Source organism: Salmo salar, chromosome ssa16, assembly GCF_905237065.1.
Source record: "Salmo salar chromosome ssa16, Ssal_v3.1, whole genome shotgun sequence".
Lineage (NCBI taxonomy): Eukaryota > Metazoa > Chordata > Actinopteri > Salmoniformes > Salmonidae > Salmo > Salmo salar.
In genome coordinates this window covers 80723239-80736885 of record NC_059457.1, presented here as the reverse complement: position 1 = coordinate 80736885, position 13647 = coordinate 80723239, and the positions used below count along the sequence as shown (strand labels likewise).

General features: G+C 44.8%; 1 protein-coding gene across 1 annotated transcript in view; it reads left to right on the top strand.

Moving 5' to 3' along the window:
* LOC106574930 (unc-80 homolog, NALCN channel complex subunit) overlaps window positions 1-13647 on the top strand; it is a gene marked incomplete at its 3' end in the record, with an annotated part of 114694 nt that overhangs the window by 26157 nt on the left and 74890 nt on the right. Inside the window, exons 12-17 of the mRNA XM_045696727.1 lie at window positions 1577-1845; window positions 2456-2821; window positions 6688-6819; window positions 7097-7244; window positions 9456-9506; window positions 12069-12217. Coding sequence (XP_045552683.1) covers window positions 1577-1845; window positions 2456-2821; window positions 6688-6819; window positions 7097-7244; window positions 9456-9506; window positions 12069-12217 — 1115 coding nt within the window. The remainder of the gene's footprint in view (window positions 1-1576; window positions 1846-2455; window positions 2822-6687; window positions 6820-7096; window positions 7245-9455; window positions 9507-12068; window positions 12218-13647) is intronic.

The window sequence follows — 13647 nt, the reverse complement described above, 5'->3', positions numbered from 1 at the left end:
CACGCCAAGGGGGAGGGTAAGAGTCTATACACCCACAACACCGTACACACCAAGGGGGAGGGTAAGAGTCTATACACCTACAACACTGTTCACGCCAAGGGGGAGGGTAAGAGTCTATACACCTATAACACCGTACACACCAAGGGGGAGGGTAAGAGTCTATACACCTATAACACCGTACACAGCAAGGGGGAGGCTAAGAGTCTATACACCTATAACACCGTACACACCAAGGGGGAGGGTAAGAGTCTATACACCTATAACACCGTACACACCAAGGGGGAGGGTAAGAGTCTATACACCTACAACACTGTTCACGCCAAGGGGGAGGGTAAGAGTCTATACACCCACAACACTGTACACACCAAGGGGGAGGCTAAGAGTCTATACACCTACAACACCGTACACACCAAGGGGGAGGGTAAGAGTCTATACACCTACAACACCGTACACACCAAGGGGGAGGCTAAGAGTCTATACACCTACAACACCGTACACACCAAGGGGGAGGGTAAGAGTCTATACACCTACAACACTGTTCACGCCAAGGGGGAGGGTAAGAGTCTATACACCTACAACACCGTACACACCAAGGGGGAAGGTAAGAGTGTATACACCTATAACACCGTACACACCAAGGGGGGAGGGTAAGAGTCTATACACCTATAACACCGTACACACCAAGGGGGAGGGTAAGAGTCTATACACCTATAACACCGTACACACCAAGGAGGAGGGTAAGAGTCTATACACCCACAACACCGTTCAGACCAAGGGGGAGGGTAAGAGTCTATACACCTACAACACCGTTCACGCCAAGGGGGAGGCTAAGAGTCTATACACCCACAACACCGTTCACGCCAAGGGGGAGGCTAAGAGTCTATACACCTACAACACCGTACACGCCAAGGGGGAGGCTAAGAGTCTATACACCTACAACACTGTTCACGCCAAGGGGGAGGGTAAGAGTCTATACACCTACAACACTGTTCACGCCAAGGGGGAGGGTAAGAGTCTATACACCTACAACACCGTACACACCAAGGGGGAGGCTAAGATTCTATACACCCACAACACCGTTCACGCCAAGGGGGAGGCTAAGAGTCTATACACCTACAACACTGTTCACGCCAAGGGGTAGGGTAAGAGTCTATACACCTACAACACCGTACACACCAAGGGGGAGGGTAAGAGTCTATACACCTATAACACCGTACACACCAAGGGGGAGGCTAAGAGTCTATACACCCACAACACCGTTCAGACCAAGGGGGAGGGTAAGAGTCTATACACCTACAACACCGTTCACGCCAAGGGGGAGGCTAAGAGTCTATACACCTACAACACCGTTCATGCCAAGGGGGAGGCTAAGAGTCTATACACCCACAACACCGTTCACGCCAAAGCGGAGGCTGAGTCTATACACCCACAACACCGCCCTTTATCCATCAATCCTTCCTTCCTTCCTTCCATCCCTCCCTCCATCCATCTATTCATCCATCCAAAATATACATTTTCTCTAAATCTGTGAATGTCTCCACCCCCTCACCTCCTCTCCTCCCACCCCTCTCCCCAGTGCGTTCACAGATCTCCACCATCACCATGGCGACGTTCAACACCACAGTGGCGTCCTTCAACGTGGGCTATGCCGACTTCTTCACCGAGCACATGAAAAAGCTGTGTAACCCTGTACCCATCCCAGAGATGCCCCATGAGACGCTGGCGTGCACCAACCTGCCCCGGAGCTTCACCGACTCATGCATCAACTACTCGTGCCTGGAGGAGGGAGACAACATCGAAGGCACCAACAACTTCATCCTGAAGAATGGCATGCTGGACCTTACGGTGAGGGGCAGTGACTCTGACAGGGTTTCTGTACTGGAGGAATAACCAGGTTCACTACATACCACAACTCCAGTATGATGGCTCACACTACCATGGCATTACTGAACCATTGGGTTATAGTTACTATTTAGTCATTTAGAAAACGCTCTTATCCAGAAGCGACTTACAGTTAGTGCATTCATCTTACATTTAAGCTAGCTAGGTGAGACAACCACATATCACAGTCAAGTAAATGTCCTGCCTGGTTCCTGCCTGGTTCCTTCCTGGTTCCTGCCTGGTTCCTTCCTGGTTCCTTCCTGGTTCCTGCCTGGTTCCTGCCTGGTTCCTTCCTGGTTCCTGCCTGGTTCCTTCCTGGTTCCTTCCTGGTTCCTTCCTGGTTCCTGCCTGGTTCCTGCCTGGTTCCTGCCTGGTTCCTTCCTGGTTCCTGCCTGGTTCCTGCCTGGTTCCTGCCTGGACAATACTTGGGGAGGAATTAGTAGGGAAGCTTGGGAGAATGTTGGATGGATGGTGTGATGGATGGTGTGATGGATGGATGCACTTCATTTGACTGTGTCCAGCCCCTGACACTGACCCCTCTGTCTCCCTTTGTCTCCCCGTCTACCCCTCCCAGGCCATCCTGCGGGCGGTCTACGCCGTGCTGACCCACGACATCAGCTCACGGATCTGTGACGTGTCGCTCAACATCATGGACTGCCTGCTGCAGCTGGGGGTGGTGCCGGGCATGGGAAAGAAGCTCTCCAAGCCCGACGACAAGGAGAACGATGAGACACGCCTCCCGAAGGAGGGGGCCAATCAGAGCCTGAGCGGCGCCCAAGGGGGCGTGTCTGGAGGGTGCAGCGGGGCGGCACCAGGGGGAGGGGGTGGAGGAGGAGGAGGAGGAGGGGGGGATGGAGGAGGAGGAGGTGGGGGAAGTGGAGGAGGGAGCGGAGGAGGGAGCAAGGATGACGTGAAGAACAATAAGGAGAAAGACAGCAAGGTGGGTGTGAAAATACGTCTGAGTTTTCAACTCTTACATTTATCTAAAATCAAATAAAAATGTATTTGTCACGTGCGCTGAATACAACTGGTGTAGACCTTACAGTGAAATACTTACTTACAGGCTCTAACCAATAGTGCAAAAAAGGTATTAGGTGAACAATAGGTAGGTAAAGAAATAAAACAACAGTAAAAAGACAGGCTATATACATCTTGTAATTGATCTCATTTTACATGCCCGTACATTGGAGAAACAGGAAAACGTTGCTGTACGCTTCTAGTCAGATGCAAATGTATTTTCTGGATGAGCTTTCGGCCAGTCGACCTTCATCAGAGCCTGTCTGCACAAACAATAGTGGGACAGAAGGCCACAGAGAGATAATTACAGACACCTGTAGTAATCTAAAGTGTAGAAAATACTGTGTAGAAAAGTTTAGGGAGGAAGTGGGTAAAATTGACTGGTCACCTGTGCTAGATAGTGTAGGGGTAGACAGAGCCTGGGAAGTCTTTAAATGTAGATTCCTTGATGTGGTGAATGTGATGGCTCCCATTACACGGGTCAGGGTAAAGCAGAGACCTAGCCCTTGGTTTAATCATGAGATTCTAGAATCTATCCAAGCAAGGAATAAGGCCTTTAAAAAATGTAAGAACTCTCAAGAGCAGCATGATTTTGTCCTATATAAACGTCACAGAAATGAAGCACAGAGCAGGATGGATGAAGCTAAGAGGGGTTACTTTGCTGAGAAAATCTTTGAAAACAAAAATGACCCTAAAAAGCTTTGGAAATAATTTAAGGAACTAGGCTGTAGTAGTACTACCAAAAACAAACTAAACAGTATTGGACTGAACTTCAAGGGGGAGATGGTATATGAAAAAGCAGAGGTTGCCAATGAATTCTACTCTTTTTTTTTACATCTGTTGCCAGCAAGCTGGTTAGCAAGCTGCCCACCAGTTCTGGTTTGTATGGAAGCAACCAAGTCAAGAAATATTATGTAGAGTTAGGGGTTCAGCCAAACTCTTTTTCTTTTGCAAAGGTAGCAACAGCCAAAATAGTCAGTATGCTGGCAGAGCTTAAATGCTCCAAAGCCACAGGCCTGGATAATATTCCTGCAAGGTTTCTAATAGATTCTGCTGAGCAAATTGGCCCTTGTATTACGCATATCGTTAATCTCTCTTGAACAAGGCACCTTTCCCAGGGGCATGAAACAAGCTAAAGTTCTACCTCTATATAAGAAGGGGATAACATTTACATTTTACATTTTAGTCATTTAGCAGACGCTCTTATCCAGAGCGACTTACAGTAGTGAATGCATACATTTCATACAATTTCATACATTTTTTTTTTTTTTCCTGTGCTGGCCCCCCGTGGGAATCGAACCCACAACCCTGGTGTTGCAAACACCATGCTCTACCAACTGAGCTACAGGGAAGGCTGACCCTGGGAGTTATAGTCCTGTATCAATCCTCTGTGTAAGATCAAAGATCCTGGAGAGAATTGTACATGAGCAAATGTATGAATATGTTAACAAACAGGGTCTAATGTATGATTTTCAGTTGGGTTTTAGAAAAACATCCTCCACTGATTAATGTGTACTTTACTTGACTGACTTCATCAGGAAAGAGATTGATGAGGGAAATCTGTGTGGAATGGTCCTGATTGACCTACAGAAGGTCTTTGATACAGTTAACCACTGTCTCCTAATCTCCAAACTGGAGGCACTGGGGTTAAGCAGTATCCCTCTAGGCTGGGTAAAGTCCTTTTTATCAGGAAGGGAGCAAGTAGTTGTCACGACTTCCGCCGAAGTCGGTCCCTCTCCTTGTTCGGGCGGTGTTCGGCGGTCGACGTCACCAGCCTTCTAGCCATCACTGATCCATTTTTCATGTTCCATTGGTTTTGTCTTGTCTTCCTTCACATCTGGTTCCAATCCCATCAATTACATGTTGTGTATTTAACCCTCTGTTTCCCCTCATGTCCTTGTCGGAGATTGTTTGATTGTAGGTGATGTGCATGTATTAAGTTGGTGTGCGACAGGTTTTGTACCCACTTGTGATTTTGTACATTTTGTTTTTTGGAGTTTTATCAGCATTTATTAAACAACTCCGTTTTACCAAGTTCGTTCTCCTGCGCCTGACTCCCTGCCACCAACACGCACCCATTACAGTAGTAGAGATTAATGGTTCACTGTCTCAGGCAAAACCAATGAGTTGTGGCGTTCCGCAGGGGAGCGTGCTTGGGCCTCTGCTCTTTTTATTGTATATTAACGATATGAAAGATGCTTGTTCTTGCTGTCTTTTTCTACACTTCTGGTGTCTCACAAAAGTAAAACTATGTTGGAGAGCATACTTAGCACAGAGCTTACTAACATTAGTAAATGGCTTGGAGATGATAAGCTATCTCTGCACTTAGGGAAAACTGAAGCAATTATTTTTGGATCCAGACCTAAATTGTGTAGGTCGTCTGAAATCAGAGTGGAGTTAGGGGGTGAGGTGTTGACTGCTAAAACCTTTGTTAGCTACTTGGGATGTATCCTTGATGGAAGCTTGGGAGGTGTGAGCATGGCCAATAAGGTGCTAGGGAAGGTTAATGCCAGGACTACGTTTTTCGCTAGAAAGTCCAAGCTGCTTGATAAGGACTCCATGAAAGTGCTAGCTACTGCCCTCATTCAATGCCATTTTGACTATGCTAGTACTTCCTGGTTTGGGGGCTTAGAATAAGCCCAGAATAAGCTGATCAGGGTAGTATTGAAGGTGAGTCCACGTACTCACATAGGCAGGAGCTGCTTTCAGGAACTAAACTGGCTGCCTGTTGAGGCTAGGGTGTCCCAGATTAGACTAGGTTTGGTTTACAGGAGTATTTATGGTCCTGCGCCCTGATATCTAAGTGATTACTGATATCTAAGTGTTAGGGATGCACACAATCACAGCACCAGATCAGGTATTGCTGATGTGTGCTTATACAGGTTCAGGAGTAATGCTGGGAAAGGTACTTGTATACTGGAGCCTCAGAATGGAATGAGTTGCCTCTACCTATAAAAACAATGTCCTCTCTGGACTAAAAATAAAGTAAAAATATGTTTGATGTCTTCTGTGCCCATATGAATAACCCCTATGATGTAACTGGAATGATGAGATAGATGTTTTTCCTCTCTGTTTTTTTATTATTTCACTGCCATACTGTGTTGGATCTTGTCTAGCAATCTTGTCTCAAGAGGGCCACAATGGAAATAAGTCCCAGACTTTGTGTGTTATCCTCCATGATTTTATTCATGTGCATGTATGGCTTTTAAGTTTTATGTGTGCTTGTTTTTTTTAAATGGTCGTAATAATAAACTAAATGAAACTAAAAATAGAAATAGAAATATTAGAACATATTATAGATGTTATTCTACAAGAACAAAACACAAAATAAAACGTGTTAGTAATATGGTGTAATGGCCGTCGTCAGAATTAGACCAAGGTGCAGCAGAGGATGTGTTCATCATTAGAATTTTAATTACAATGAAGAGAACACTACAAAAATAACAAATACACGACAGCAGAACAGTCCTGTTGGAAATTACTCTAAACAGAAACAATTACCCACAAAACCCAAAGGAAAAACATGCTCCTTATGTGTGACTCCCAATCAGCAACAACGAGCTTCAGCTGTGCCTGATTGGGAGCCACACAGGCCCAAAAACAAAGAAATACAAAAACATAGAGAAAAGAACATAGAACGCCCACCCAATGTAACACCCTGGCCTAACCAAAATAAAGAACAAAAACCCCCTCTCTATGGCCAGGGCGTTACATATGGCCATAACCTGTCAACTTCTGTGAATTTTATATGTAGCATGTATTACCCTATGCCTTCTGTTTAACTCCAAGGAGGACGGCACTTCACTGAGTACCCACAGGCTGGCTCTCACCATGCTGATCAAGATGGTCAAGTCACTGGGTTGTGCCTACGGCTGTGGGGAGGGCCACAGAGGACTCTCAGGGGACCGCCTCCGCATGCAGGTCAGACAACTCACAGATTGCCCCTTTAACAAAGTTGAATTAAATGTACTTTATTTAGTTATATAATTATATTTTCACTGAGGTAAAACCTATTTCGCAAGAGAGAGACCTGGTCCAAGAAACAGTAGCAGTTGACAACATAGGACCTGTTGGATTAATTAGGGGCTTTGTCAGAGTGAATGGAAACCATCATCCATTTTGGCTCCGGTTGAGATAGGTGTTTGAATCTGAGACATATGCCATTTTGGATCTACTGTTCCCCTTGTTCCCCATACAGGCCCAGAACTGCCTGACCAACCTGTACAAGCTGGACAAGCTGCAGTTCCGTCAGACCATGAGGGACTACGTCAACAAGGACTCGCTCAACAACATCGTGGACTTCCTGCACGCACTCCTGGGCTTCTGCATGGAGCCCATCACCAACAGTAAGTGTTTGTGAGGCATGCGCCGAGTGTGTGTGTGTTGCTATGGAGCCACGGCTAACCACACACAGCGGCCTCACACACCCCTCTCAACCTCTCTGATGGTAGGACTGATGAAGCATAAGTCACTCTATGCAACTCATCCAATCAGCCTCCGCTGGCATCACACAATTCACTGATCACTCTTGTTTGTCAATGCAGAGGGGTTTGTATTATTCTCCAAAATCATAAAATGTTTAAAATAAAAGATTTCATCGTAAAGTATTTAGAAATGCTATGGGTTTAATCAGGTGAATTGGTGAGTTATGTGAGTTGCCTTCTCTAAAACTAAGTCATTCATTTTGTAATTTGTAATTCATTCTAATCTATCACAACAATCAAATCACACTAAACATTTAAATGAATGAATGTATATAATCACATTCATATAGCAATCATTAAAATGTAAGGACCAGCAGAGTTTCAATCTCCAGATTAAAAACAAACAGTAGACAATGAGATTGACAGATGACTAATACTTAAAATGTCTTCGACCATAATCCAGTCCACTCTGCTCCACGATGCTGAATCTAACCTCACTCATACCTCCACTGCATCCCAGAGCGCTCAATGTTTACCCACCGGCTGTCTCTCTGTTTCTGTGTCTGTTCTGTCACCCTCCTCCCTCCACTCATCTCAACTGTCCTGCCGTCCCTCCCTCTGTCCCGCACCCATCCACCTAAACAAGCCATGTTCCCCTCCTCCCTCCACTCATCTCAACTGTCCTGCCGTCCCTCCCTCTGTCCCGCCCCCATCCACCTAAACAAGCCATGTTCCCCTCCTCCCTCCACTCATCTCAACTGTCCTGCCGTCCCTCCCTCTGTCCCGCCCCATCCACCTAAACAAGCCATGTTCCCCTCCTCCCTCCACTCATCTCAACTGTCCTGCCTTCCCTCCCTCTGTCCCGCCCCCATCCACCTAAACAAGCCATGTTCCCCTCCTCCCTCCACTCATCTCAACTGTCCTGCCGTCCCTCCCTCTGTCCCACCCCCATCCACCTAAACAAGCCATGTTCCCCTCCTCCCTCCACTCATCTCAACTGTCCTGCCGTCCCTCCCTCTGTCACGCTCCCATCCACCTAAACAAGCCATGTTCCCCTCCTCCCTCCACTCATCTCAACTGTCCTGCCGTCCCTCCCTCTGTCCCGCCCCCATCCACCTAAGCAAGCCATGTTCCCCTCCTCCCTCCACTCATCTCAACTGTCCTGCCGTCCCTCCCTCTGTCCCGCCCCCATCCACCTAAACAAGCCATGTTCCCCTCCTCCCTCCACTCATCTCAACTGTCCTGCCGTCCCTCCCTCTGTCCCGCCCCCATCCACCTAAACAAGCCATGTTCCCCTCCTCCCTCCACTCATCTCAACTGTCCTGCCGTCCCTCCCTCTGTCCCGCCCCCATCCACCTAAACAAGCCATGTTCCCCTCCTCCCTCCACTCATCTCAACTGTCCTGCCGTCCCTCCCTCTGTCCCGCCCCCATCCACCTAAACAAGCCATGTTCCCCTCCTCCCTCCACTCATCTCAACTGTCCTGCCGTCCCTCCCTCTGTCCCGCCCCCCATCCACCTAAACAAGCCATGTTCCCCTCCTCCCTCCACTCATCTCAACTGTCCTGCCTTCCCTCCCTCTGTCCCGCCCCATCCACCTAAACAAGCCATGTTCCCCTCCTCCCTCCACTCATCTCAACTGTCCTGCCGTCCCTCCCTCTGTCCCGCCCCATCCACCTAAACAAGCCATGTTCCCCTCCTCCCTCCACTCACTCATCCACTCTGTACACTTGCCAATCCGATGCTGTGCGGTGCTCACCACATCTCTATCTACGGCTTTATGGCTCAACATGAATTAAGAACCGTAATGACTGTAATATCATAGCTCTATTTTTTGTGAGTGAAATGACCACTTGATTTTCTGATTGAACTGTATCATTGGCAAGTTACCGAACTGATGGGGGCTTTATTAACAAAAGTGTACGGGTCACCCCTTTTAGGTTCTTTATTGTAAGTCAGTTAAGTGATGTGAGTCTGTGTGTACGTGTGTGTGTGTGTGTACTCTAAGTTCCCCTACGTCCGGTGGTGTGGGGGTGCCGTGTACTTTTTGTGCACGTACGTGCACGTGTCACGTACATGTGTGTGCTGCTGGCCTGACCATCATCAACTTGTGTACCGCATCTCTTCTCTTGCAGAGTACGGCAGTGCAGGTGAGAGGTCCAGGAGGGTGAAAAAAAGAACCATCGGTAGATACATTAATATCTAAATGAACTGCCCCGATCAGATCACCATTCCTTCTAGGCACTGCTCCCATTTCTGCACACCCTAACTCTTGTCTAAAGTGGCAATCTATCAAATCTATTTAATCTATCTAATCTATCAAATCGAATGATCTATCAAATCTATCTAATCTATTTATCTATCTAATCTATTAATCTATTAATCTATTTATCTATCAAATCTATCTAATTTATTAATCTATCAAATCTATCTAATCTATTTATCTATCTAATCTATTAATCTATTTATCTATCAAATCTATCTAATTTATTAATCTATCAAATCTATCTATCTATATATCTAATCTATCTAATCTATTTATCTATATATCTAATCTATATCTATATATCTAATCTACCTAATCTATTTATCTATATATCTAATCTAGCTATCTATATATCTAATCTAATCTATATATCTAATCTATCTAATCTATCTATCTATATATCTAATCTATCTAATTTATTTATCTATATAGCATCACTACTCTGGACGGCTCTGACTTAGAATACGTGGACAACTACAAATACCTGGGTGTCTGGTTAGACTGTAAACTCTAATTCCAGACTCACATTAAGCATCTCCAATCCAAAATTAAATCTAGAATCGGCTTCCTATATCGCAACAAAGCATCCTTCACTCATGCTGCCAAACACCCTCGTAAAACTGACCATCCTACCGATTCTCGACTTCGGTGATGTCATCTATAAAATAGCCTCCAACACTCAACAAACTGGATGCAGTCTATCAGTCTGCCATCGGTTTTGTCACCAAAGCCCCATACACTACCCACCATTGCGACCTGTACGCTCTCGTTGGTTGGCCCTCGCTTCATACTCGTCACCAAACCCATTGGCTACAGGTTATCTACAAGTCTCTGCTAGGTAAAGCCCCGCCTTATCTCAGCTCACTGGTCACCATAGCAGCACCCACTCGTAGCACGCGCTCCAGCAGGTATATCTCACTGGTCACCCCCAAAGCCAATTCCTCCTTTGGTTGTCTTTCCTTCCAGTTCTCTGCTGCCAATGACTGGAACGAACTGCAAAAATCTCTGAAACTGGAGACTCATATCTCCCTCACTAGCTTTAAGCACCAGCTGTCAGAGCAGCTCACAGATCACTGCACCTGTACATAGCCCATCTGTAAACAGCCCATCTATCTACCTACCTCATCCCCATACTGTATTTATTTATTTATCTTGCTCCTTTGCACCCCAGTATCGCTACTTGCACATTCATCTTCTGCACATCTACCATTCCAGTTTTTAATTGCTATATTGTAATTACTTCGCCACCATGGCCTATTTATTGCCTTAACTTATCTCATTTGCACTCACTGTATATATACTTTTTGTTTTCTTTTGTTCTACTGTATTATTGACTGTATGTTTTGTTTATTCCATGTGTAACTCTGTGTTGTTGTATGTGTCGAATTGCTACGCTTTATCTTGGCCAGGTCGCAGTTGCAAATGAGAACTTGTTCTCAACTAGCCTACCTGGTTAAATAAAGGTGAAATAAAAAAATATCTAATCTATCTATCTATCTATATATCTAATCTATTCATCTATATATCTAATCTATATATCTATCTATCTGTCTAATGTATTTATCTATATATCTAATCTATTTATCTATATATCTAATCTATCTAATCTATTTATCTATATATCTAATATATTTATCTAATCTATCTAATCTATTTATCGATATATCTAATCTATATATCTATATATCTAATCTATCTATATATCTAATCTATTTATCTATATATCTAATCTATCTAATCTATTTATCTATATATCTATCTAATCTATTTATCTATATATCTAATCTATCTATATATCTAATCTATTTATCTATATATCTAATCTATTTATCTATATATCTATCTAATCTATTTATCTATATATCTAATCTATCTAATCTATTTATCTAATCTATCTAATCTATATATCTAATCTATCTAATCTATTTATCTATCAATCTATTCCATCTATTTTATCTGCAGATCACAAATTTCCCCCAAAGTATTTAGGAATCAATTATGACATGTTATTCAATTAATTATATCAAGTTAATTTCATTATTTAGACCGATGGTTGAATCTGGAACCACCTGCTCTGATATCTATGGTGACAAATCCAATTTTCCCCTCTCTGGGAATCAATCAAGTTGATTCTATTAAATTCAATACAATAAACAAGTCAATTAAGTTGACATCTTTAGAGATGTCGTTCCACTCTGACCTAGCTACAGATCCTAGATCAGATCCTTGACTCGAGCAGGCCTTAGTCACGTGCATGTATCCTTATCGGAACCCTGATCCCTTTTCAGTTTGCTTCTCATCCATGCTTATGATTTTGTGCCCTCTGTCCCCTGTACCCTTCCCTTTTCTTTGAGTTTATTTCAGCTCAATTGTTTTATACAGTAACCTGGGTAAGTGTCCATTTTGTACCCATTTTCTACTGCTCTGACCTGTATCACCCCTGTGCAATGTTTGGTCTCTCCCGCCTCCACCTTGCTCAAAGATAAGGCCGGGTTCGGGAACAACTTCACCACGGGGGACAACAAGTCACTGGCCCAGAACATGGAGGCAGTGGTGGTGGGCTGCATGTTCAAGTCTCTGATCACTCGCTGTGCCTCCACCACGCACGAGCTGCACAGCCCTGAGAACCTGGTGAGCATGTCTCTATGGCTCTGTCTCTCTCTCTCACACACTCTCTCTGTCTCTCTCTCTCACACACACTCTCTCTGTCTCTCTCTCTCACACACTCTCTGTCTCTCTCTCTCACACACTCTCTCTGTCTCTCTCTCACACACACTCTCTGTCTCTCTCTCACACACACTCTCTCTGTCTCTCTCTCACACACACTCTCTGTCTCTCTCTCACACACACTCTCTCTGTCTCTCTCTCTCTCACACACTCTCTCTGTCTCTCTCTCTCACACACTCTCTGTCTCTCTCTCACACACACTCTCTCTGTCTCTCTCTCTCACACACTCTCTCTGTCTCTCTGTCTCTCTCTCGCTCACACACACTCTCTCTGTCTCTCTCTCTCTCACACACTCTCTCTGTCTCTCTCTCACACACTCTCTCTGTCTCTCTCTCTCTCACACACTCTCTCTGTCTCTCTCTCTCACACACTCTCTCTGTCTCTCTCTCTCTCACACACTCTCTCTGTCTGTCTCTCTCTCTCTCACATACACTCTCTCTGTCTCTGTCTCTGTCTCAATCTGTCTCTATGGCTCTGTCTCTCTCTCTCACACACTCTCTCTGTCTCTCTCTCAATTCAATTCAATTCGCTTTATTGGCATGACGTAACAATATACATATTGCCAAAGCTTATTTTGGATATTTACAATATAAAAATAAATAAAAAATGAGAATCAAATATTGTCAACGGGACAACAGTAACAACAATAACCAAGGGTCAAAATAACCATACATGAACAATAACAATAAGCATACAGTAGAGGACATGTGCAGGTTGATTGGTCTGTCAGACACTGTCCCTCAACTTATGGCAGGCAGCAATGTAGTGTGCTGCCAACACACAGCTCTCTGCGTCCTCCCCCAACAGGACGGGTAGCCTATCCTCATCAGAGAGGTCTTAGAAACCTTGAATAAGGGTTTCAAATTTGGGGAAATGACACTCTCTAATTGTTTTATATTTTTGACATTTTGTCCGGAAATGCAGCTCCGTCTCAGGTTCTGCTGTGGTGCAGTGGTTGCACAGCCTTTCCTCTACAGGGAGCCAGGTTTTCCTGTGTCTACCCTTTTCAATGGCAAGGCTGTGCTCACTGAGCCTGTACTTTGTCAAGGTTTTTCTAAGGTTTTGATCAGTAACCATGGTCAAATATTTAGCCATAGTGTACTGTCGATTTAGGGCCAGATAGCACTGCATTTTGCTTTGTGTTTGTGCTTGTGTTTCCCAATAAGCAATGTAGTTTTGTTTTGACTGTGTTGTAATTTGGTTTATTCTGATTGATTGGATGTTCTGGTCCTGAGGCTTCAGTGTGTTAGTAGAACAGGTTTGTGAACTCAGCCCCAGGACCAGCTGGATGAGGGGACTCTTTTCTTTGCTCAGCTCTTGGCATTGCAGGGCTT